This window comes from Sorex araneus, chromosome 2, assembly GCF_027595985.1.
Source record: "Sorex araneus isolate mSorAra2 chromosome 2, mSorAra2.pri, whole genome shotgun sequence".
In the NCBI taxonomy this organism is placed as follows: domain Eukaryota; kingdom Metazoa; phylum Chordata; class Mammalia; order Eulipotyphla; family Soricidae; genus Sorex; species Sorex araneus.
In genome coordinates this window covers 226,652,095-226,678,275 of record NC_073303.1, presented here as the reverse complement: position 1 = coordinate 226,678,275, position 26,181 = coordinate 226,652,095, and the positions used below count along the sequence as shown (strand labels likewise).

The following is a 26,181-nucleotide window of genomic DNA, read 5'->3' as shown; positions in this document are numbered from 1 at the left end:
TCCTTCGGCCTCTGCAGAGGCTGCCACAGCCCATGCTTTGCTCCACTTGGAGATCACAGGAGGTTTACAGTGTGTCGCCCAGGAGTCCAGCCTGGCCTAGGCAAGCTCTTATTCCCACAGAACAGAACTCTGGGCCTCAGATGGCTAATCTCCGCCCTCACCCTCTAGCCCAGGTGTGTAGCCCTGTGCACTTTCCTCTTGACGGGGCTAATTTAGAATTAAACGTTCACGAAAGTTACGGTAAATAGTAACTGTCCCCTAAAGCAACTATTATTGTGAAGCTTCAAATTTTATTTTACTTAATCAGTTTCATTATTTATTTTTAAGTGAAGGTAGTTTTGTTTGTTTGTTTGTTTGGTTGTTTTTTTTGCTTTTGGGGTCACACCCGGCGATGCACAGGGGTTACTCCTGCTGATGCACTCAAGAATTACCCCTGGCAGTGCTCAGGGGACCGTATGGGATGCTGGGAATCGAACCCCGGTCGGCCATATGCAAGGCAAATGCCCTACCCGCTGTGCTATCGCTTCAGCCCCAGGAAGGTAGTTTTTATTGCAACTTATTTTTTAAAATGTAAGGGGAGAAAAAAGGAGAAGTGTGTGTTTAAGAGATAATACAGGTGGGGCTGAAGCAATAGTTCAGTGGTAGGGCATTTTTTCCCTTTTTTTTAAGGAAAACAAAACCTTTTCCTATTAGACATAATTAGAATACCTGTGTATGTCCAGCTGCAGACTATTTAGGTAAAAGGACTGACAAATACAAACAAATACAAAGGACGCCAAAAAGTTCATGAAGATGTTATGAGATGATGTCCAGGGCTTTGGTTCTTAGAGGAAGACCAGACACAATTCTTAAAAACAGTAATCAACCCTATGGTGAAAATGCAAGCAATATTATGCCATTGGAAAAATAGGAATAGGGTATTGAGTTGTCATCATTGCCTTCAAGTCCTGGTTTTGTACCACAGAAATGCAGGGAATGTGCACTAAAAACAGAATCAACAGATAATTCTTCTTTTTAAAAAAATTTTTTAAATTAGTGAGTCACAGTGAGGGTACAGTTACAGATTCACACATTTTTGTTCTTATTTTTCCCTCATGCAATGTTTAAGAGCCCATCCCTCCACCAGTGTCCATTCTCCAAGTGGTAGGGCATTTTCCTTGCACAGGCCAACTCAGGGTTCATTCCCCAACATCTCATATGGCCGCTGAGCTCGCCAGGAGGGATCCTTGAGTGCAGAGCCAGGCATAAGCCCTGAGGACTGCTGGGTATGCTCCCCCCCCCCAAAAAAAAAAGCAAAAGAGAGAGAGACAGACACAGAGAGAGAGAGACAGAGACAGACACAGAGAGAGAGAGACAGAGACAGAGACAAACAGAGCCTGAAAGAACACAGGCCTCTCCAGAACGGAAATAGGAATTCAATTAAATTAAAATTATCTGCAATTACTAGTTTAGTTCCCAGTCCATCTAAATTAAATAATTGATGGAATTTAACTTTTGACTCAAGATCAGCAGCAAGAGAATCAATTACTGCTACATCAAAAGTCTTCTAAGGACTATTGAGAGGATTATATCTCCTCTTCCCTGCTTTTAGCACTGTAGCACTGTCATCCATTATTCATCAATTTGCTCGAGTGGGCACCAGTAACGTCTCCACTGTGAGACTTGTTACTGTTTTTGGCATATCCAATACGCCACGGCTAGCTTGCCAGGCTCTGCCGTGCGGGTGCAATACTCTCAGTAGCTTACCGGGCTCTCCGAGAGGGAAGGAGGAATCGAATCTGAGTTGGCTGCTTGCAAGGCAAGAGATGTGGCTCAGAGGTAGAGTTCAGGCCTTAACTGCCTGAGGCCTGAGTTCAATCCCTGGTACTGACCCTTATGCAATATTATAGCAAAATTCTCTCAGGCAACTCTCCTAGTACACAGACACCAGAAATGATGCTAGAAATGAAAATATTGGGAATTGAAGAGTTAGTACAATGAGTAAGGTGCTGACCCAGGTTCAATCACTGGCACCTCATATTGGTCTCAGAGCCCTAGTAGAAGTAAGTCCTGAGCACTGTCATGTGTGGCCCCAAAACAAAATCACAAACCAAATAAAAAAATGAAAATATTGGAGTCTGAGATAATTTATGAAAGTAGGTCTTGGTTTTTATTTACATGTAGCTAACACAGGTAAAAGGCATAGTACAGAGTGTATTGCCTTGTACATGGCTGGCCCAGGTTCAATCACTGGCACCGCATATGGTTCCCAGAGCCCCTGTAGGAGTAATCCCTGAGCATAGTGTATTGATAAATGCATACCCCACGATAACAGACTATATAGATACATCTTGTCCCAGAGAACAAAACCCATTACCACAGAGAGTTCCCGAGTATAGCTTCTCATTCAGCCTGATCACGGAGCAATCACTGTTCTAATTCCTAACACCACAGATTAGTTTTAGCTCCTCAAGAATGTCACAGAAATAGAATCCTGCTCTGTGTGTTCTTTTTCTGTCTAGCTCCTTGCACACAGCAGGTACTGGAATGCATTCATTTCGGATAGGTTGCTTGTCCTATCTCATCGCTGAGTGGTACTATACTGTACCAACACTCCACAATTTGATTATATATTCATCTGCTGGTGGACACTGGGCCAATTTTGGGTTATTATTAAGACATGGTGGCATGGGGACATGGCTCAAAGGACCCAAACACATACTTTCCACTGGAATGCCCGGCCTCAATCCCTAGCAATATAAAGCTCCCAGAGCACTGGCAGAAGCTACCCAAGCAACAGTCCAGGGGTAGCTTCTGAGAACCACCTGTGGGTGTGGCCCCCAAACAAAACCACTACAGCAATAACAAAAAGAAATGCAACAACCATTTTAGTTTATCATTTTGTATTATTTATTTTATTATTATTGGGGGCACACCCAGTGCTGCTCAGAGCTTACTCTTGGCTTTGCACTCAGGGATCACTTCTGGCAGCTTGGGGAATGAACCCGGGTGCTGGGGATGAACCCCGGTCGGCTGTACAACCTGCTGGACAGTCAGGCTGGCCCTGGGAGGACCTTTCTAAACAAAACTTTTAATGGGCATGTTTCCATTTCTCCTAGGGATAAATAGGAAATATTCTTGGATCGTAATATAGATACATATTTAACATTTTAAGAAATTGTCAAATGATATTGATTTGTATCATGTTACTCTAATTACCAGTGTATTGTAGTTTTAATGTATATATATACATTTATTTATCTCTACCAATGTATTATGACAGTTCCAATTGCTTAGTATATTTTAAAAAAATTTTTTTTTAATTTTTATTAGTATGATAATTTTTTTTTTTTTTGGTTTTTGGGTCACACCCGGCGATGCACAGGGTTACTCCTGTCTCTTTACTCAGGAATTACCCCTGGCGGTGCTCAGGGGACCATATAGGATGCTGGGATTAGAACCCGGGTCGGCCGTGTGCAAGGCAAACGCCCTACCTGCTGTGCTATTGCTCCAGCCCCTGCTTAGTATATTTTTAATTATGTAAAGAGACCTGTTAAACTGCTGTTGTGTTATTCCAAGTTCTAATAAACACTTGAGATAACCAATGTTTTATTTTATTTTGTTTCTTAAATGTAACTTTTTAAATGTGTTGGAATATGAGCAGTATATGCCTTTAAAATTTCTATAATAAGACAAAAAATAGCAATTTAAAAAAAAAACATTTTCTATTTTTTTTTTACACCCCTCTTCCTACCCACTTCTCAGTTAGCCTTAGTTCTATTATCAGAGCCCACTGGCTTGTCTTTTGAATTTTGAATTTTGAACTGGAAATTAATGAATTCAAAACAACAATTAATTGGTCAGTAATACCAAAAACTGACCCACAAGATCTTTGTGATCTTTGTGATCATGGAAAGTCAGGAAGCGAGGAAGGGAGGAAGGGAGGAAGGGAGGAAGGAAGAAATGAGAGAAGGAAAGGAGGGAGGGAGGGAGGGAGGATGGAAGGAAGGAAGGAAAGAAGGAAGGAAGGAAGGAAGGAAGGAAGGAAGGAAGGAAGGAAGGAAGGAAGGAAGGAAGGAAGGAGGAAATTTTTATTGTTGGTTTTGGAAGACCTTAAAAAAACAGAATTTAAAGATTATGAAAGATAAACTTGATAAAATTTGTTGCATATCAAAATTCACTATGACAGGGGATAATTATTTAAAATATAGAAACATAAGTATCATACTAGGAGAACATTTGTAACATAAGAGAATAAGTCTTTCCATAAATCTATTTTAAAAAATCATAAACAATGCAAAAGAAAAAGGGCAAAGCTTTAAATTGGTCATTCACAGGGACTGGAGTGATAGCACAGCGGGTAGGGCATTTGCCTTGCATGCAGACGACCCAGGTTCGATTCCCAGCATCCCATATGGTACCCCTAGCACCGCCAGGGGAAATTCCTTAGTGCAGAGCCAGGAATAACCCCTGTGCATCGCCGGGTGTGACCCGAAAAGCAAATAAATAAATAAATAAATCGGTCATTCACAAAAGTACAAACAAAAATGGCTAATACTTAAAAAATGGTCAGCTTTACTGTAAGAAGACACAATGCAAAGGGCATCATTTTTATCAATCATACAAAAAAATAAGTGTTGATTTAAATGACTCAGTACATTTAAACAAAGGGGCAATATTCAACTATAAAAAGGATGAAATTTTGCTATTTGCTGCAAGTCTAGGAAGACAATCTAGGGGATTAGTGAGGTGAAGTAAGTCAGAAGGGAAAAGGTGAGTGTTCGGTGATTTCAACTATATGTGTAATATAAATGATAAAAACTGATGAAAAGATAGTTGCTTTTAATCTTTTTTAAACTGCAGATTAGGGGCTGGAGCAATAGCACAGAAGGTAGGGCGTCTGCCTTGCATGTGGCCGACCCAGGTTCGATTCCCAGCATCCCACATGGTCCCCCGAGCACTGCCAGGAGTAATTCCTCAGTGTATGAGCCATAAGTAACCCCTGTGCATCGCCGGGTGTGACCTAAAAAGCAAAAAACAAAACAAAATGACCCCCTTCCTGCAGATTGATGATACTGAGGTATTCTGTGGGCTGCAAAAACAAGGTGTGGGGCTGCTTATACTCACTAGAGTGAACAACACAGCTGCATTCTACCACAAAATCCAGGCATACCATGTGGTAAGTGGCATTCGGAAATCTTTTTGGAGTGCCATTAAAAACTGCTGTTCTAGGGGCTGGAGCACTAGCACTGCAGGTAGGGCGTTTGCCTTGCACTCGGCCAACCCGGGTTCGATTTCCAGCCTCCCATATGGTCCCCTGAGCACCACCAGGGGTGATTCCTGAGTGCAGAGCCAGGAGTAACCTCTGTGCATCACCAGGTGTGACCCAAAAAGCAAAAAAACAAAAACAACAACAAAAAACTGCTGTTCTAAGTAATCACAGCTTTTTAAATTTGAAGTTTTAAGTTTTTGAATCTGTTCTTGAATTCTTGTGCTTTTAAGTTCTTGTATCTTTTTTTTTTTTTTTTTTTTTTTTGCTTTTTGGGTCACACCCAGCGATGCACAGGGGTTACTTGTGGCTCATACACTCAGGAACTCAGGAATTATTCCTGGTGGTTCTCAGGGGGCCATATGGGATGCTGGGAATCGAACCCGGGTCGGCCACGTGCAAGGCAAACGCCCTACCCGCTGTGCTATTGCTCCAGCCCCTTGTATCTATTCTTGAATTCTTGTATCTATTCTTGAATCTTAAGTTCTTGTATCTGTTCTTGAATCCTTGTGCTTCTTATTCTTGTTTCTTCCATTACTGTTTGGTTTTCACCAAAAACTTCTGCTTCAACTGTTTTGTGACATTTTAAATTACATATTTCAGATCGAAAGAACTGACTTAATTCTGGATAAAGAAGGTCTGAATGGGAGCCAGGACTTCACTGTTCCCCTGAGAGTATGAATATTCATGTTCAGTTGCCCTTTTTGCTAACTTCTGTGTTGAGATTGATGGTGAAGCAAACTTTAGGTCTAAAAAATTGGTCTTAGGGACTAGGGAGATAAGTGTGAGGGCTGGAGTATGAGCCTTCCTCTTTCGAGCCTGAGGTTCCGGCCCCAGCATTGCGGGGCCCACTGCGCACCATAGTAGCCCCTGAGCATCAAAACAAAAACAACTGGCATTATAATTTGACCTGGAATCACAGCCTTCTTAGCTTTGGCTGACATGTGTTTATGAGATTTACACCAGATACTCTCTTTCTCTCTTCTCTCTCTTTTTAGTATTTTTTTTTTTTGGCTTTTTGGGTCACACCTGGCGATGCACAGGGATTACTCCTGGCTCTGCACTCAGGAATTACTCCTGGCGGTGCTCAGGGGACCATATGGGATGCTGGGAATTGAACCTAGGTCAGCCCTACCCGCTATGCTATCGCTGCAGCCCCTTTTCAGTATTTTTAATTAGAAAAAAATGCAAGTACTCAAGGCCACTTGAACATATCACTAGAATGAACCGAGGTCAGTACTGTTCCTGTTGGAAATGAAATTATTTTCTAGATACAGCGATGAAAGCGGAGACAAATATGTTTCTATCACTGGAGATTTTGTCTATAGAGCTGAAGTTACGTGAGAGAAGGAGCAATAGTACAGTGAGTAGGGCATCTGCTTGGCATGTAGCTAACCTGGGTTTGATCCCCTGTACCTCTATGGTCCCCTGAGCCTGCCAGAAGTGACCCTTGAGCAAAGAGCCAGGAGCAAGCCTTGAGCGTTACTAGGGGTGGCCCCAAAACAAAACAAACAACCCTCCGCAAACTGAAGTTACGTGGCGTGGGGGATGGCTGGGAGGGGTGAAGGGAATCGGCTCTCTGGTTCTCTCATGATGGCTGTGGTGCTGGAATGGTAGATGTGTGAAAACTATAATTAACAGTATTGTTAACCCTGGTACCTCAATTAAAAGTCGTTAGTTTTTTTTTCAATGTTCCATCTAAATTTATTTAAATTACAGAAATACAGTATGGAAAATTGCTGGATGTTCCAGCATTAGCCACTCAAAGAAACAAAACTAAGACTAGAACTCTGAGTTAATCAAGGAAAGAGAGCCAAATTTTTCCAAGAAAAATAATGATAAAATCTAGATATACATAATAATTTCTGACTGTTCTTTTTTCCTCCCCCTGGCCTTCCAAGCAGTGGTCAGGGGACCCAGGTATCACTTCTGACAGTTCTTAGCAACAGACCCAATGGCTCAATACTATTGCCCAAGTGTTGCGAACCAGAGTTCAGAATGCTGGAGTCCAGATATAGAACGCTGGCCTGGAATGCCGATCCCGGCAGTTCTGTCTGATCTATCTCTGTTCCTCCTCCTGCAAAAATTTCCCCTTAAGAAAGCTTTTTACATTAAAAAAAATTTTTTTTTATTGAATTACCATGAGATATTTGCAAGCTTTCATGTTTGGGTTACAATCACACAATGATACAATCACCCATCCCTCCACCAGTGCACATTCCCCACCACCAATATCCCGGGTATACCCCCCCCTTTCCCACCCTCCCCTGACTCCATGGCAGACAGTACTCCCCATACTCTCTCTCTAGCTCTTTACATTTTTGTTCATCTTGATAAACTAACACCTTCAGATGTGTAATAGTTTAATCCAGATAGATCAAGATTGTTAGAAACATGACCACAGAATGTTGTTCTTTTCCTTTTATGATTATTGGTTCTAAGCAATAAATAATGATCGTGGAGGACAGTCAGAGCTCTCAGTCCATAAGGCTGTTAGCCCCCTACCCTGTGCTTTTTCTCTCTTACTTCTGTCGCTTTTCCCTGCTTCAGGCCTGTCTACCCAGGGTTGGGTCTTCTGTTGCTGGGGATCAGGGGCCACCAGAGCCACACCTGGTGGTGCTTGGGGGCCTACAGGGCTATGCCCAGTGAAGCTTAGGAGACCATATGGTGCCAGGGATCAAACATGGAGTTACTCCATGTCATCTCTTTGACTATTATTTTTATATTGTTCACACTCACACTTAATTTTTTTAAAATTTGTTTTGTTTTATTCCTGTCTTTGTTTTGGGGCCTCACTGGGCTGTGCTCGGGTTCTTCCTGACTCTGCACTCAGGGGAGACTCCCAGCAGGCCGAGGGGATCATATGGGGCGCTAGGGGTTGAACCCTGGTCAGGGATATGCAAGACAAACCACCTTATCTGCTGGACTTTCTAGCCCCCCTATATTGTAATTTTTAAATTTATTTTACTCATTGTGATTTACAATGCTGTTCTGTTTATTATTTATTTATTTAGCTTTTTTTTTGGTCACACCCAGCGATGCTCAGGGGTTATTCCTGGCTTTGCACTCAGGAATTACTCCTGGCGGTGCTTGGGGGACCATATGGGATGCTGGGGATCGAACCCAGGTCGGCCGCGTGCAAGGCAAACGCCCTACCCGCTGTGCTATCGCTCCGGCCCCTATTTTGCTTTTTGGGTCACACCTGGCGATGCTCAGGGGCTACTCCTGGTTTTGCACTCAGGAATTACTCCTGGCGGTGCTTGGGGGATCATATGGGATGCCGGGGATCGAACCCGGGTCAGCCGCATGCAAGGCAAACATCCTACCCGATGTGTTATCACTCCGGCACTGTTCTGTTTATTTTTATTTTTTTAATTTTGTTTTAGACGCTGGTTTACAAAAATTGTTTACTGGTATGACTATTTTAAAAGTTTTTTTTTAATTTTTTTTATTTTTCAGGCCATTCCTGGCTCAGTGCTCAGGGATCACTCTTGAAAGTGCTCCATGGACCATAGATTATAATGGGGATCAAACCTGGGTCTCCTGAATGCAAAGCAAGTTAAGCTATCTTTCTTTCTAGTCCCAGTCAATGTTTATTTCATCATAATCATCTATTTATAGCTGTTAAAATCTTCATATTCTCCTGCATGTATCACTCCATTACTGTAATCCCATTGTTCATCCAATTGCTCGAGCGGGCTCCAGTAACGTCTCCATTCATCCCTGTCATGTACTAGTGTAGCCCGATGGCGTACTGGGGCTCTTTCTGGATCACGGGAATGAGGACCATCGTTGTTACTGTTTTTGGCATATCCAGTATGCCATGGGTAGCTCGCCAGGCTTGGCCAATTCTTCTGAATGTATGTGTATGAATTAATGTTTTTATCTTGGAGGGGTGTGGGGAGGCCGGGGCCACACCCAGCTGTGCTCAGAGCTTATTCTACTCTCTACTCATGGCAGTGCTCAAGGATATGTTGTACCAGGTATAAAAATTTTCACCCTGTATTATTGATCTACCGTGACTTACAGTACTGCAAGTGATAGTTTCATTCATACGTCATCTTAACACCTCACACCCACCTCCAGAATACCTGTTTCTCTCCACCAGTGTCCCAGGAACCTCTTCTATTTCCTTCACTCCCCACCCAGGTAAGCTTCAGTTTTTAAACAAGTGTCCAGCTCTGTTGTTTTGGCTTTCTGCTGCTCGCTTAATTTGTTTCTTTATTTCAACATGAGAGAACACTATCTGTTCCTCTCCTTATAACCGACTTCACTCAGCATGACACCCTCCAGTTCCATTCACATAGTGGCAAATAGCATGATTTCATCTTTTTCTCATAATGGAGTAGTATTCTGTTGTGTTCTTTATTCAATCATCGATTCTTGGGCACTTGGAATGATTCTAAATCTTGAACACTGAATAGTGCTGCAATAAACATAGGGCCACAAATGCCTTTTCCTACCCTAAGGAAGCCCTTAGGGTAGATGCCAAGAAGTGGAATTACTGGGTTATATGGAAGCTCAATTCTTAGTTTTTTGATATTTTCATATTGATTTCCAAAGAGGTTAGATCAGCTGACATTGTCATCAGCAGAAGATGTGAATTCCTTCTACCACTCCTCCCTCCCCCACCATATATACCAGCACTAATAGGTTTTGTTCTTTTTTAAAATCTTTATCAAGATATTGTGACTTACAATACTGTTAATGAGAGTTTCATACATCATTTCAACACCACGCCCATTATAAGGGTACCCACTTCCCTCCACTAAGATCCCAAGGGCCCCTCCTGGACCACTACCTACCCCTCTAGAAGCTCAGCTCTGTAGGTCAACTCTGCTGCTGTTGGTCATTTGTTCCCTTACTGTGTGTTTTCACATCCCACACAAGAGAGATCATTCTATCCGTTTCCTTCTGACTGACTTCACTCAGCATGATGACCTCTAGTCTTATCCATCTAACAGCAAATTGTACAATTTTGCCCTTTCTTTCAACTTCATAGTATTCCTTTGTGTATATATGCAGCAACTCATATTTGGGCATTTGAGTTGTTTCCCTATCTTGGCTATCATACCAAGCACTGCAGTAAATATAGGTTGGCCTCTGTCCTTTTGTATTAATGTTTTGGGGGTAGGCGCCAAGAAATGGTACCCCCTAAGTGGGGTGAAAGAAACCATTTTCTCCCTTTTGATCATATAACTGTAACCATATCTTGTTCTCTTCACATATCATCAAGGTGTGGAACAGTGCTTTGTTTTACTACAGACTTGCAATCAATCTTGCATGCTCTTCATTGACACACTAGAATGTGGTTTTGGGGTATAAATGTGATTCTAGTCTTTGAGTCACTTGTTGTAGAGGTCCTGATCCACTGCAGTGAATTTAGAATTAAACTTCTGTTCATCTCTCCTGTTTTGGTCTTGGTAGCTCTCATTGAGTTCAAGTGAACTTGGGTATAACAAGATAGCTCCTTGTTTTGATTTGCATTTTCCTAATCATAATTGACCATGAGCACTTTTTCATATGTCAGTTGGTCATCCATGTCTTCTTTGGGGAAATTTCTGTTTATCTTTTCTCCCCAATTTTGGATGGAATTTTGTCATTGAGCTTTGTGAGTGCTTTATAGATCTTGGATACTAACCCTTTATTTGATGTATTGGGTGTAAATATTTTCTCCTGTAAAAGGGTGCCTTTTATTTTAGTTAAGTTTCTTTTGCTGTGCAGAAGCTTTTTTTTTTTGCTTTTTGGGTCACACCTGGCAATGCTCAGGAGTCACTCCTGGCTCATGCACTCAGGATTACTCCTGGCGGTGCTCAGGGGACCATATGGGATGCTGGAAATCGAACCCAGATCAGCCACGTGCAAGGCAAATGCCTACTCGCTGTGCTATTGCTCCAGCCCCATGCAGAAGCTTTTTAAATTTGATTTAGTCCCATTTGTTTATTTTTGTTTTTCTTGTCTGCTTCTGTGGCCATCTTATTTAACTTACCTCTGAGGGCAATTTCCTGGAGAGTTCTGCTTATGTTTACTACAGTGTATTGGATTCTGGTCTAATCTGAAGGTCTTTAATCCATTTCAAATTTACGTTTATGAATGGTGTGAGGGGGGCTGGAGCAATAGCACAGCAGGTAGGGCATTTACCTTGCATGTGGCCAACCCGGGTTCGATTCCCAGCATCCCATATGGTCCCCTGAGCACCACCAGGGGTAATTCCTGAGTGGAGAGCCAGGAGTGACCCCTGTACATCACTGGGTGTGACCCAAAAAAGCAAAAAAAAAAAAAAGAATGGTGTGAGGTATGGTTCCAATGTCGTTTTCTTACATATGGCTGCCCAGTTTTCTATTTGTTGAAGGGATTTTCTTTGCATTATTGCATGTATTTTGTTGTAAATTAGTTACCTGTAATCTTGGGACTTAATTTAGGATTTTCAATTTTATTCCACTGGCCTGTGAGTCTATCTTTATCCCAGCAACTTGCAGTCTTTTTTTTTTTTTAATTTATTTATTTTTAATTAGAGAATCACCGTGAGGGTACAGTTACAGATTTATACACTTTTGTGCTTATACTTCCCTCATACAAAGTTCGGGAACCCATCCCTTCACCAGTGCCCATTCTCCACCACCCATAAACCCAGTGTCCCTCCCACCCTCCCCAATCCCATCTCCCCCCCACCCCACCCTGCCACTGTGGCAAGGCATTCCCTTCTGTTCTCTCTCTCTAATTAGCTGTTGTGGTTTGCAATAAAGGTGTTGAGTGGCCGCTGTGCTCAGTCTCTAGCCCTCATTCAGCCCGCAACTCCCTTCCCCCACATGGCCTTCGACTACAATGTAGTTGGTGATCGCTTCTCTGAGTTGACCTTTCCCCGGAACGTGAGGCCAGCCTCGAAGCCATGGAGTCAACCTCCTGGTACTTATTTCTACAGTTCTTGGGTGTTAGTCTCCCACTCTGTTATTCTATATACCATAGATGAGTGCAATCTTTCTATGTCTGTCTCTCTCTTTCTGACTCATTTCACTCTGCATGAAACTTTTCATGCCCATCCACTTAACTACAAAATTCTTGACCTCCTTTTTTCTAACAGCTGCATAGTATTCCATTGTATAGATGTACCAAAGTTTCCTCAACCAGTCATCCGTTCTGGGGCATTCGGGTTTTTTCCAGATTCTGGCTATTGTAAACAGTGCTGTGATGAACATACATGTGCAGATGTTGTTTCGATTGTACTTTTTTGCCTCTCTGGGATATATTCCCAGCAGTGATATTGCTGGGTCAAATGGGAATTCAATATCTAATTTTTTGAGAGTCGTCCAAATTGTTTTCCAGAAGGGCTGAACCAGTCGGCATTCCCACCAGCAGTGAAGAAGGGTCCCTTTCTCCCCACATCCTCTCCAACAGCGGTTGCTTTTGTTCTTTTGGATGTGTGCTAGTCTCTGTGGTGTGAGGTGGTATCTCATGGTTGTTTTGATCTGCATCTCTCTGATGATTAGTGATGCAGAGCACTTTTTCATGTGCCTTTTGGCCATTCGTATTTCTTCCTTGGTAAAGTTTCTGTTCATTTCTTCGCCCCATTTTTTGATGGGAGCAACTTGCAGTCTTGATCATTATAGTAGTACTATAAAAATTGGTAATGCAATACCTCCCATCTTTTTCCTCTGGTATTTGTCTATTCAGAATCTCTCCCCCAGCCCCTGCACTCAAGGGTGTTCAGTGCTTACACTTGTGCTCAGGGTTCACTCCTGGCAATGCTCAGGGGACCATATGGGATACAGGAGATCAAACAGGGTCAGTCACATGCAAAGTAAGTGCCCTACCCACTGTACTATCTAGTTGACCTCATACTCAGGGAGTCTTATGGTCCCATAACAATTTTAGTAGAGTTTGTAGAAAGTCCTTGAGGAATATCATTAGAATTTTAATAGATATTGCCATTGAATCTGCATAATGCTTTAGGTAGGAAGGTCGTTTAGATGATGTTGACTTTTCCAATCCATCAATAGGTAATATCTTTCAATTTCCTGGCAACTACTATTTCTTTATTTTAAAATTTTATTTTATTTTTACAAAGTTGTGTACAATAATTTATATTTACTATTCCAACACCAATCCCACCGCCATTTACTTTCCCACCACAATGTTTCAAATGTTCTTTTAACAGTAATTTATAGTTTTAACTGTCGAGGTCTTTCGCCTCCTTTGTTAGGCTGATTCCTAGATATGTGATGTTTTGGGACACTATCTTAAAAGGGATTGTATTTTCATTTCTTCCATTCTAGCTCATTATTTGTATACAGTAATGTCATGGATTTTTTTTTTCGTGTATAAATTTCAGAACCTGCTAACTGACAGTATTGGTGTATTGTTTCTAAGAAGCTTTTTTTGTGTTTTAAAATGGTGATCTCCAGAGTTTTCTAGATGTATATTATCAACATTTCCTGCAAACAGTGATAGACTACTTCTTTTCCAATTTGAATCCCTTTATCTCTTTCTTACAGCTTGCAAGCTGTATTACAGATTCACCACCAGGATTTCACCATTCTACAAGGAAGTGATCATCGACGTAAAGAGAGGGGTTCAGCAGGGTGATACCATTTCACTGAAACTCTTCAGTGCCACCCTCGAGAACATCATGAGATAAATGGAATGGGAAGGAATGGGAGTAAAGATAGACAGTCAGCAACTACACCACCACCGCTTCACTAATGACATAGTTCTAAATAACACCAAACATTAGTGAAGCGGCACAAATGCTGGCCGACTTCAACTGCGAGTGTGGAAAGGTCAGACTGTAGCTGTACCTCACCAAGACAATGTTCATGAAAAACAAACTAGTTTCTGACGTTCCATTTGCTCTCAACGGAATGAACATCTCCGAATGCAGCAGCTATGTGTACCTGGGTCGAGAACTCATCATGACAAACGACCTGGCACTTGAACTGTGCAGGAGGAAGAGAGTGGCATGGAACTCCTTCAAGAGTGTCAAAGAAGTGGGGCTGGAGCAATAGCACAGCGGGTAGGGTGTTTGCCTTGCACGTGGCCGACCCAGGTTCGATTCCCAGCATCCCATATGGTTCCCTGAGCACCGGCAGGGATAATTCCTGAGTGCATGAGGAGCCAGGAGTAACCCCTGTGCATCGCCAGGTGTGATCCAAAAAGAAAAAAAAAAAGAGAGAGTCAAAGAAGTTGTTAAGAGAATGAAGAACCTCCAGCTCTGGGCACATCTTTTTGACTCCACCGTTCTTGCTGCACTAACATATGCCTCAGAGACCTGGACCCTACAAAAACAGGATGAGAATGCTCCTTGGGTATCCCAAAGAGGAATCGAAAGAGCTATGCTTAGAATATCACATTTCACTCAAGTGAGAGAAGGAATCCAGAGTTCTGACCTCCATCGATGACTGAGAATCAGGGACACTATCTCCTTTGCCCAGGTGTCGAAAATCAGATGGGCCAGACACGTAATGCGATTTAGAGATGACTGCTGGACTACAGCTGTTACCAACTGGATTCCACAGGATGTCAAAAGACCGAGTGGCCATCCACCTACGAGATGGTCAGACTTCTTCATCAAAACCCTGAATGAATGGTTTGAGGTTCTTCGTGATTCTGGAGCAAGCAGATACCATTGGGCTACACTAGCAGGTGACAGGGACGAATGGAGACGTTACTGGCGCCCACTTGAGCAAATTGAAGATCAATGGGATGACAAGTGATGCAAGTGATCTCTTTCTTGACTGATTGGTGCGATAAGAACTTTTTAAAATATTTTGGATTAAAAAAAAAGGGGCGGTTCTCTGCTGCTGCTCGAGCACAATCCCGGAGGCAACTGAACTACTCTGGACACGAGCAGCTCGCAGAGATGCGTCCAGACTGTGAGCTGAGCCACTGCCCCATGCAGCGCCAGTGGGGAAGGGTTTCTCTCTCCAGGCTTCTCCATCTTATGAGCACCACAAAAGGGAAGTAAAAGCTTGCAGTGATGCAATTTTTGGCAGAATTTTCCCTGGACTTTATACAGAAATCCAAAACTGCGCGGCCGCGACCTAATATCTCTTAATTGTCAGCAATGTGAAATGGTTCCTTTTTAGCAGGTCTGACTGTGTGGGGAAACTCCAAACAATAATACTGAGTTTTTTGTTGAAATATTGAAGGTAATCAAAGTAGCAGCCATTTCTCTAGACTGAACTAAACCATGGGCCCACGCCGGCCGAGGAGAGGAAATATCCTCCTTTCTCGGTTCTTTTCCCTTTTCAGGGAGAAACATGGCATGGCATCCACCATATTATGAGGTATATTAAGCAGGCACGAACTTAGTGGCGTGGGAAGGGGAAGGGAAAAAAAAAAACTATGTACTTGGAATAGCGGGACACTTGGGCAGTCTCGGGCTGATACCAGCACACGCTCCACCGAGATCTGACCTGGGTGGCCACACTTTGGTGCGGCCGCTTTGCTGCTGATCAACCAGAATCAGGAGGCCAACTAGACTACTTTTGGTTCCAGAAACTGCTTACAGCCATGTCCCTAGAGTGAAATAAGCCATAGCTCCACGCCAGCCAAGGATGGAAAATATCCTTTTTTCTCGTCAAGTGGTGTGGCGTTAGCCATATTATGAGGACTGTTTATTAAGCAGGCATGAACTTGGTGGCATGGGAAGGAGGAAAAAAAAATTTATGTACTTGAAACAGCGGAACTTTATATCTCTCCATTCTCAGCAATAGAAAACTAATTATCAAATGCTTCCTTGGCAGTAGGGCTGTCTTTCCTGGGGGGAAACTCCAACGATAGTTGAGTTTTGTGTTGAAATATGGAATGTAATCAAGGTAAAGAGAAAATGAAGTCAAATTTATCAATTACGCAGGTGGGGATGGGGGTTGGGAGGGCGGGGTTGGGAGGTATACTGGGGTTTTTGGTGGTGGAATATGGGCACTGGTGAAGGGATGGGTGTTTGAGATGGGTGTTTATGTCTCTGTATAACTGAGACATAAGCCTGAGAACTTTGTAACTTTCCACATGGTGATTCAGTAAAATAAAAAAATTTTTTTAAAAAAAGGATGGTGAAAGTAGGTACCCTTGCTTTGTGCCTCATCTTGGGGGTGGGGAAGGCTTTCAGTGTTTCTTTATTGGTTGTGGCTGTAGGTCTGTTGTAGTAGCCATTACCATCTTGAGATGTGTTCCTTCTCTTTCTATTTTTCAGAGTTGTTTTTGTTTGCTTTTTGTTTTTTTGGGGGAGCCACACCCAGTGTTGCTCAGGAGTTACTCCTGTCTCTGCACTCAGGAATCACTCCTAGCAGGCTCAGGGGACCATATGGGATGCTGGGGATGGGACGCGGGTCAGCTGAGTTCAAGGCAAGTACTTTACTTGCAATCCTATCTCTCCAGTCCCATATTTTTCAGAAAATTTTTTTGTCATGAATGTATAGTAGATCTTGTCAAAAATCTGAATTAATTAATATATTTTATCTTTATCTTTCCTTTATTAATATGGTGTACTGAGTATACTGAACCATCCTTGTATTTCTAGGATGCACCCCACTCGACCACGGTGAATAATTCTTTTGATACATTGCTGGATTTGGTTTGCTAGGATTTTGTTGAAGATCTTCATATCAATATTCATTAGGGACATAGGTCTCTATTTTCTTGGGGTGGGTGCAGACCCAGCTGTGTTCAGGGCTTACACCTGGTTCTATGCTCAGGGACTATTCCTGATTGGACTCAGGAGACCATATGGGGTGCCTGGGATCGAACTTGGGTCAGCTGCCTGCAAGGCAAGTGCCCTGCCAGCTGTACTATCCCTCTGGCCGCATCCTAGAGATTTATAAGGAGATCCATAGGACTTTGTAAAGAAAATACTTCTTAGTGTGTTTGGGGGCCATATCCAGTGATGCTCAGGGTCATTCCTGGCTCTGCTCAGAAGCTACCCTGGCAGTGCTGGGAGACCACATATAGTGCCAGGATTTTAACCACTGTCAATGCCTGCAGCCACATGAAGGCAAGTGCCTTAACTTTGGTACTACTTGTCCTGCACAATTTTCACCCCCCCTACCCCCCATGGAAGCAAGTAGTTTGAATAAAGCCTAAAAACAGTTTGAGATCAAAACTCCAGGGAAAAACAATGCAAGAGGAGAAAAGATAGATGAATAATCTGTGTTTAATTAATGTATTTGTTAATTGATGGCTATTTATTTTGGGAAAATATAAGTGAAAGAAACTCAGTGCTTACTCCCATGGATTCTCTATGTATTTTTTTTTTCTCTATAAGGACTACATTAGCCCTCACTAAGTTCTGCAATGTGTCCAAAAAAAAAAAAAATGGAGCACCATAAAGGGAAAGAAAGCCTGGGTTTGGGAGATGGGCTGGGGTGTACATGCTTGTATGTGGGAGGCCCAAATTCAATCCCTGGCACCACATGGTCCCCAGAAGAACCCCTAAACACACACCAGGTGTGCTCCAAAACAAAACAAAATATAGGGCTTCTGAAAAGTATTTATGATGAAGACAAATTTTTAACATGTAGCAAATTGTATTGCAGAAATATCAGCAGAATTATCAGTCTTATATAGTAAATCTCAACTGTTTAACAAGTTTATTTTCAAGTCAATAATTGTAAACATCAACTCAAAATATACTTTATTGATGTATTTCAGCACCTAAGACAAAATTTTCTGACTTAAATTTTTTTCTACATTTAGTCGTAGAAAATAATATACTCTAATGCAATCTGAAAGTAAGAAGTTATATAGTGAGTACAGAAAATTTTCTACATCTGTGTTAAATGTGATACTCAATGTATTCAAGGCTTAATGAATGCATAATTCCCCAGACTTAACTAATGTAACTAAGATTTTCATAATCCTCCATTTAGGATAGGAAAGAACTCCCCTAGAGGAGAAAGGTTATGTTGGTTTTTATTTATTTATTTATTGTTTTGCTTTTTGGGTCACACTCAGCAATGCACAGGGGTCACTCCTGGCTCATGCACTCAGGAATCACCCCTGGCGGTGCTCAGGGGACCATATGGGATGCTGGGATTCGAACCCGGGTCAGCCAAGTGCAAGGCAAATGCCCTACCCGCTGTGCTATCACTCCAGCCCCAGGTTATGTTGATTTTTTAACCATGTTAGATGAAAATTCCTTTTCTCCTGGTATGGGAAGTAGCTCACAGGGCTGGAGCTCATGTTTTCAATGTTTGCAAGTTTTTTTTATTTTTCAATTTTGGTTTTTGTTTGCTTGTTTTTGCAGTGCTAGGGATCAAAACCAGGACCTTTTCATGCAAGCCAAGAGTTTTACAGAAGAGTCACGTCCCCAGAACCAGATTATTATTATTATTATTATTATTGTTATTATTATTATTACTACTATTATGGTTTGGGGATCATACCCAGTGGTATCTGGGCTATTTCTGGCCGTGCTTGGTAGTCCATGCATGCCAAGTACTGAATCCATGGAGTGCAAGCAAATCATGTGCTGCGGCCTGCTGAACAATCTCTCTGCATGCAAGTGCCCTGAATTAGATCCCCAGCACCAGCATGTCCCTGAACACTATAGGTGTGGCCCTGGTACCCCTCTTATCACCAAACAAGGCCTATACAGTCAGGCAGAATACCACCATGAGAGTCATCTGTGCCTCCTGAGCATTGCTCGGAAATAAAAAAAATTAAATCTTTTAAAAAAACAAGTAAACAAATTCCTTTTCCCCACATGACAGTATATGGAGAGTGAAGGGCTGAGTCCAAAATGGCTGGTACTAAACTGTTCTAATGATACTGAGAAAATATAAGAAACCAAAGTAGTCATATGCCTGTGGTCCCAAACTCCCTTCAGACTGCTCAAGGGCTCTAATAAATGACCTAAAGTTGTTGAAGTCATGGCTGTCCTGACTCAGATTTATTGCCTAAGATGTGAAGTCTGAGAAATATAATAATAAAAAAAGTTTCCTCTGCAATCAGATGATGACAAATACAGTGCTCTCCAAAAGACAGTCTGGTGTGACTTCCTTCACACTGACGTTTCTAATAACGGATGAGTCTAGTATATATGGAGAAGTGAAATATGGAGAAATATCTGAAAATGTATCTGCATTCAGGGTATTAACCCACTCTTCTGGGTATCACATACATTTTTCTCCATTGAGCAGCTAATTATTTTTAAAACTGGCATTTGCATCATGCGACTATCGTGCTGCTAAGAAGTATAAGTATTTTGGTCAACACAGTGTTAGGAAAGAATTCTGCTACTTTGTTCCATAAAGTTCCCACAGCTGGAGTGAGTATGTTCCAGAGTCAGGAAAACTGAGGAACGCACAGAAAGGTCATCCTGCAGCTTCTTCACAATGGAAAAGTATTTCCAATCTGGAAAAATTCCTTTCATATATATATATATATATATATATATATATGTATATATATATATATGTCAATCAATCATCATCCCGTTGATTGTCAAATTTCTCAAGTGGTCTCAGTAATGTCTCCATTCATCCCTAGCTCTGAGATTTTAGAAGCCTCTCTCTACTCGTCCTTCCCAACAATGTCAAATTGGAGACTCTTTCAGGGTCAGGGAAATGAGACCCAGCTTGTTACTGGTTTTGGCATATTAATACATCATGGGGACCTTGCGGGGACATATACATATATATATGAATCAATATATACATTGAATTAGAAAATAACTTTATGCCCAAAATACAATAGGGGGTAAATACAATAAGAATTGTTAAATCTTACTCTGAGAAAACTAAGGTAATAAATACATTTGAAACTAAGGTAATACATTTGAAAGAAAAAAAAAGGCTAAAAAAAACAATGAAGTATTTACTAATTAAGAGTGCCTATTCAGAAGTTGGAGAGAATACCCAAAGGGCAAGAATGCAGACTTTGCAGGCAGGAGTCCTGGGCTGGATCTCTAGAACCATATAGTCCTCTGAGCAACACCAGTGCTGACCCCTGAGCACTGCTGGGAGCATCTAAACACCACCCGGTGTGAGTGTCAGACTGCATTTGTGTGTGTGTATGGGGGGGGCAGTAAAGCAGAAGGACCACTATAAGAAGACCCAATTAAATAGAGAATATACAACATCTGAATTCACCATGTTTCTGGAGCAAAGCTTTGGTGACTTAAAATACAATGTTTATAATTGGGAAGTATATTTCATGGTAGCAATCACCCCTGATGCCACATTTGATAAATTAATTATTTCATGCTTAAATGATTAAATATATGCTAACTGCCTTGAATATAAGCGGAAAATCACATATTCAGCTTATATAGAGCAGCACTTATATAGGGCAACAGCAACAATTATTTAACTGTGTTTTCCTGACATTCTAGGTACATCTCTGTTAGAGAATCTTTTACAAAGTGAGTCTCAGTGTTAACCACTAAGAACTGAGTGTATGCACCTCGGTTAATTTGAAGACTGAGTATATGATTTCTATAATATAGTTAGCACATAATAGAAATCCATATAGATTACAAATTACAGAATAAAATTAATTTAGAAAAAAGTTTTATACTCACTCTTTAAATATTAACCTCTACTGGCTTTTTAGCATGATTCCATTTGCTTTACAAAAGATGTATGACCTGAGAGATATTCTTGTAAACTCAAGTCTATTTCCACTAACATACAGCCAAAGAATGGAGAAATTCTACAGAAATCTCCAAAGTACTTATTCTTTACTAGTCACCTCACCTTGCTCTGAGCTGTGGAGCAGATTTGTTTTGCCCTTTGTTGTTTTCTCAAATAGTCTCTGGTAATGAACCTATGGAGAAATTAAACTGCCCAGGGAGAGAGGAAAATCCAATTTGGTTCATCTAAACTTGTCTGTGTATTAAGAAGCTAAAATACAAAAATACATTGCTTTCTTTTCAAATGTCAGTTGACAGCATATGTTAATTCAGTCCTATTTTTAGGATCAGAAGCAGCAGGCTGCTCTTATCAGAAGTCTTGAGTTCTCCTGAAGTAGAAATGAGGGACTCCGAGTATCACGCAGGACATCGAGAAGACCAAGTCTGTCTCAAAGACTGTCAATGTCTGGATTTAAAATTAAGGTCATATTAAAAGACACTGAGGCAAAGAGTCAGACGCTTTATCTTTACACTAAAAAGAGGAAAATGATGCTCAAAGTCAACTAAACACTGCACGATTTGTAAACTCAGTGCCTCTGGGTCCAAAAGGAAATGAGGGAGTGAACCAGTAAATGCTACTCTAGAACATATCCTTTAAAAACGGACAGTTGCTAATTCCGGTCCAGTCAGCTGCATCTTTATGCTGGGATGTGAGCCCACTGCTGAAAATCTTCTCACTTTTCACATAAATTTTCAAAACTGCTCTATATTTTTAACTAGGAGAAGCGGGGCGGCAGGACACACCTGGCTACCTCGGTGCATGGGGTCACTTTTGGTGGTGCTCGGGTACCATGAAATGCCAGGGATCAAACCCAGGCCTTCTGTACGCAGAGAATGTGCTTCCACTATTGCACTATCTCCTAGTCCTTATAAAATTTTTAAGGGAAAAAAAATTCCTATTTAGTAGGGAGGTTTAAAAACAAACAAACAAACAACTAAAACCTTCAGGTAGGCGGGCAGTTTAAGATAGGAGAAATCTTCTGAATCCCATTTTGGTTCTAATCTCATACTATTTGATATAGAGATCTTACAGTGCTTCATAGGGCGTTCAACACTAGAAATATTCACTTCTGATAGAGATTTGGACCAAAAATGGTGTTGGGAGTGCTAATGAGAAAATTCAGAAGAAAAGACTTAGTGTCATTACATACACATTAGAGAAAAATGAATACTTTCATGATCTTCTGTTGGAACTTACAAAGCAAATGTTAGATGCTCCCTTTTTTTCATTTGTTTGTTTGTGTATGGGTTACACCTGGCATGTTCAGGGGTTATTCCTGATTCTGCACTCAGGAAGCACCTGGAAGTGCTCGGGAGACCACATGGGGTGCCAGCATGCAAGGCAAGCATCCTACCTACTGTACTCTCTGGTCCCCAATGCTCCTTTTTAGAACAAAAGTGTGAATCTAGAAAGAATTGAGTTAATGCAACATAGGCAATAAATAATTCGTTAAAGATCAGTCAGAATCTTGTTAGTAGGTATTAAGTTCTTTCACAAATTAAAACATATCTATAAGAGTACAGAAAAGAGACAACAAAGAAGAGAATGACAAAGTGACTATTAGCCAGGACTAATTAGCCAGAAGGTTTTCTTTAGAAATGATGTGCTGGTATGAGGGATTATTAAGGTTGATGGCTGATTAAAACTATAAACTGAGATCTAAGTGACATACTAAAGCACCACGATATAAGGAAATCAATTTGACTAGCTCATTCCCTTTCTTATTTGTGCTCTGGATTTAACTGTACAAAATATATTTTTAAAAAAATACAAAAGATCTATCAGTTTATATAATCTTCAAATCCTACCCAAACCAGTATGCTTAGGTTTACATAAATATATGCACATACGCGTCTTTTTGAATTCCAGAAGTCAAAACACAAGCCCATAGGGGTGTGTGGCCTTCGCAGGCCAATCATTTAGCTATGCCTATTGTAGGAGTGCTGTAGGTGGGTGGGTCTCTGGCCTACCCTTCAAGCTGTCAGCTTTTAACACCCTTCCCATGAGGAAATGTTTGCTTTTGTTCAAAACATTTGAACAAAACTCACCTCTGAACTAACAGAGATGTTAGGGCACTTGGTAGAAAAGCACTAAGTGAAAGTATTTCTTATACGGGTCGACGGTCATCTAGTCATGAGAGAGTCAGCGTCCACGGTGTTGAGGAGGTAGAGTTCAGGCTGCGCTGTCAATCCCAGATGGTACTAAGGACGAAAAAGAGAAAAGGGTTAGATTTATTTTCAAGTGTCAATTGAAATTAGCATTATCAATTTAGGCTCCAACCTGCTTCCCACAAAATTGGCTTTTTACTTTGGAAAAGGAACTTGAGGCAATTCCTCAAGTCTCTGTAAACCGTTTCTAGCTAGCCACTGAGTGATGGAATGCCCAACACTTGAACAAAATTTACATTTTGACTGTTCTTGTGACTCACTGCATAGATGGGTCCTTATGATCAGAATGTTAAGAGAGAAAGTGCAGAGTGATATCTTACTGTGTGTATTTCAGAAACCCAGTTTTAGAAGGTCTAACTCCTGAATGCTAAATCCTTCCCCAGCATTCTTTGGCAGCAGAGCAGATATATTTTCCCAGTTTAAAAAAAAACAGCCAAGTCCATGCTCTGACTCTCATGTCCCATGACCTGAATCCCGTATCTTTGTTAGTCTGAATCAATATCACTTGGGGGGGGGGGGCTGTTAAAACAGATGGCCAGACTGTTCCTAGAGAACTGTACTCAGGTACTTTGGTTGGATCTGTGAAGTTGTCCTCCTTTTTATTTCCCTTATGGATATAGCTTGGGAGAATCATTCAGTTTCATTTTAGTCTCACTGCTTTTAGAATTTTAGAAATGTACTGCTCCTGTGCTCCAAGGTAATGGTAAATTAAACTGTAAGCCTATAAATCTATAGCAATGAAGGATTCCCATCAGAGTGTCATGAAAGAGGTGCTGGAGTTGAACTCAAGCTTGAATTCCACCACTTCCTACAACCTTGAACAGGTCGTATGATCCCTTTGGAATCATACCCTGGGAATAAAAAGCCAAGGGCACTAATAATCTATCTCATGTAACTCCTACTAAGTACTTCTTAACAAACTGTGTAGTCTAATATTGTTGCAACCTCACAAGCCTGATGACCATGAAGAAATTAAATGGAGCCTAAAACCATTCTCAATAAATGAACTAGAAAAATATGGAGTCACACTGGTTTTAGTGCAGAGAAAACAGCTCTTCAGACTTCAGCTTGGTTACCCATCCTGGGGCCTTCCATCTAAGGTTTTGGTAACCAGGAGCAATTTTCAATGACAGAGACAATCCAGGTTTTCTCAAGAAAGTTAGTGATAGAATTTGTTCTCTAACTAAGGCTGCACTATAAGCCAATGACTCTGAGACACTATCAGTTAATTTGGCAGACAGATTTCTTTTATTAGAAAAACTGACCAAAATATTGAGAAATGTGGTTAGAACCATAGGCTGAAACATATTTAAGGGCAGAGAGGTAATGTAAATGAATAAAACTATTGCTTCTTAGCTATTTCTAGGGTTGTGTTATAAAGGGCTTAGCTCAATTTCAAAGGCTGCCAGAAAGCATTTTTTAATCTTTTTTAAATCAGAAAGCATTTTTTAATCTTTTTTAGTCAGAAAGCATTTTTAATCTTTTTTTAATCAGAAAGCATTTTTTAAACTTTTTAGTACTCTTTAGGGGCTGGAGTGATAGTACATTGGGTAGGGCGTGCACACAGTTGACCTGGGTTCTATCCCTGGCATCCCATAGGCCACCTGGAGTCTGTCAGGAATGAATCCCAAATGTAGAGACAGGAACAAACCCTGAGCACTGCCAGCTGTGACCCCAAAAACAAACACCAAAACTAAACAAAAAGCACTCTAAAACTTGGTACAGACTGAACAGAATTAGCCTAATTCAGAGCACTCCTCAGAGTCCCGAGCAAACGCCTGTGCTGTATGTTGATGTTCCTCGTGCTGCTGGACAGCAAACTTAGGGTCTTGCCCTCACATGAGGGCCATGCAAGAGAGTATACCGGATGGGTCACTGACACCCATGTGCCACTGGTCTCCGGAGTTCAGCTACTCAAATGGTCTACTTGGATATAACTGGGGAAAATTACTTTGCTTTTCTGCCTTCATTTGACTCTTTTACAGAGGATTCTCTGGTTATGTGAATTAAATGTGGTTATATGAACACTCCAGTCAGAACTAACATATAGTGATGTTAGCTATTTTTACATTCATGAAAACAAGAAGCTGAGATTTATATTAATTGGTCATTTGTAGCCAGCAGAGTAGAACGCATTCCAGAAAGGAAAGCCAAAGGAAATACCTCAAATCAAGCTCCTTAAAACACTTTGTATCTTATTTATGAAATCAAATATTCACTGTATCACTGTACCACTGTCATCCCGTTGCTCATTGATTTGCTCAAGCGGGCACCAGTAATGTCTCCAATGTGAGACTTGTTACTGTTTTTGGCATATTGAATACGCCACAGGGAGCTTGTCAGGCTCTGCCATGCGGACGGGATACCCTAGGTAGCTTGCTGGGCTCTCCGAGAGGTACGAAGGAACTGAACCCAGGTCGGCCTCGTGCAAGGAAAACGCCCTAAAAATCTGAAAAGATAACATGGAGAATAAAGTTCTTCCCAGATCACTTCCACAGTGTTGCTGAGAACATTCAGGTCTGGGGAATAGGCAAGGAAAGCTTGCAACTGAGAGAGGGAAAGTGAAGTTCTATGTTCTTGGGATAAATGAATTGATGACTTAAATCTGTGTTTGGTGACAGAGCTAAACTTTATTGCTCCTGGGCTTTGACTTTTTTTTTTTTTTTTTTGGTGTCACACCTGGCAGTTCTCAGGACTTACTCCTGTCTGTACTGGTTACATAACTGGTGCCAGGAATGGCAGCAGGGACAGGTACATGCAAGGCAAGTGCCTTAACATCTGTACTGTCTCTGGCCCAGATATAGTTTTTATTAAACATTGCCAATATTATGTACTACTATAAACAATAAACTATAATGTAATACAACTTAATTAACTTTATGTAGCTTATATATTATACATATTATTTATATTTAAATCATGTTTAAATCAGATATTCCCAAAGGTTTGTTCACTTGCTCTAAACACTTTTTCTCCAATAACTCAATAAGTTTTGTTTTGGTTTTGGGGCCAGACCCCATTCAGGACTTACTCCTGGCTCTGCCCCCACGGATCACTTGGCAGGTTGGGAGACCATATAGAGTGCTGGGGATGGAACTGGGGTTGGACCCTACTGACTGTATTATGTACTCAGTAGTTT

General features: G+C 41.2%; 1 protein-coding gene across 6 annotated transcripts in view; it reads right to left on the bottom strand.

The window, feature by feature from the left end:
• SLC11A2 (solute carrier family 11 member 2) overlaps nt 1-26,181 on the bottom strand; it is a 71,079-nt gene that overhangs the window by 5,494 nt on the left and 39,404 nt on the right. For 3 of the 6 annotated variants that reach the window (XM_055129488.1, XM_055129489.1, XM_055129490.1), the window contains exon 17: nt 11,951-23,075. In XM_055129488.1, coding sequence (XP_054985463.1) covers nt 22,998-23,075 — 78 coding nt within the window. In that variant the 3' untranslated portion in view covers nt 11,951-22,997. Of the gene's footprint in view, nt 1-11,950; nt 23,076-26,181 lie in introns of those variants that run through there. The other 3 variants (XR_008628686.1, XR_008628687.1, XR_008628688.1) reach the window with 3 other exon arrangements.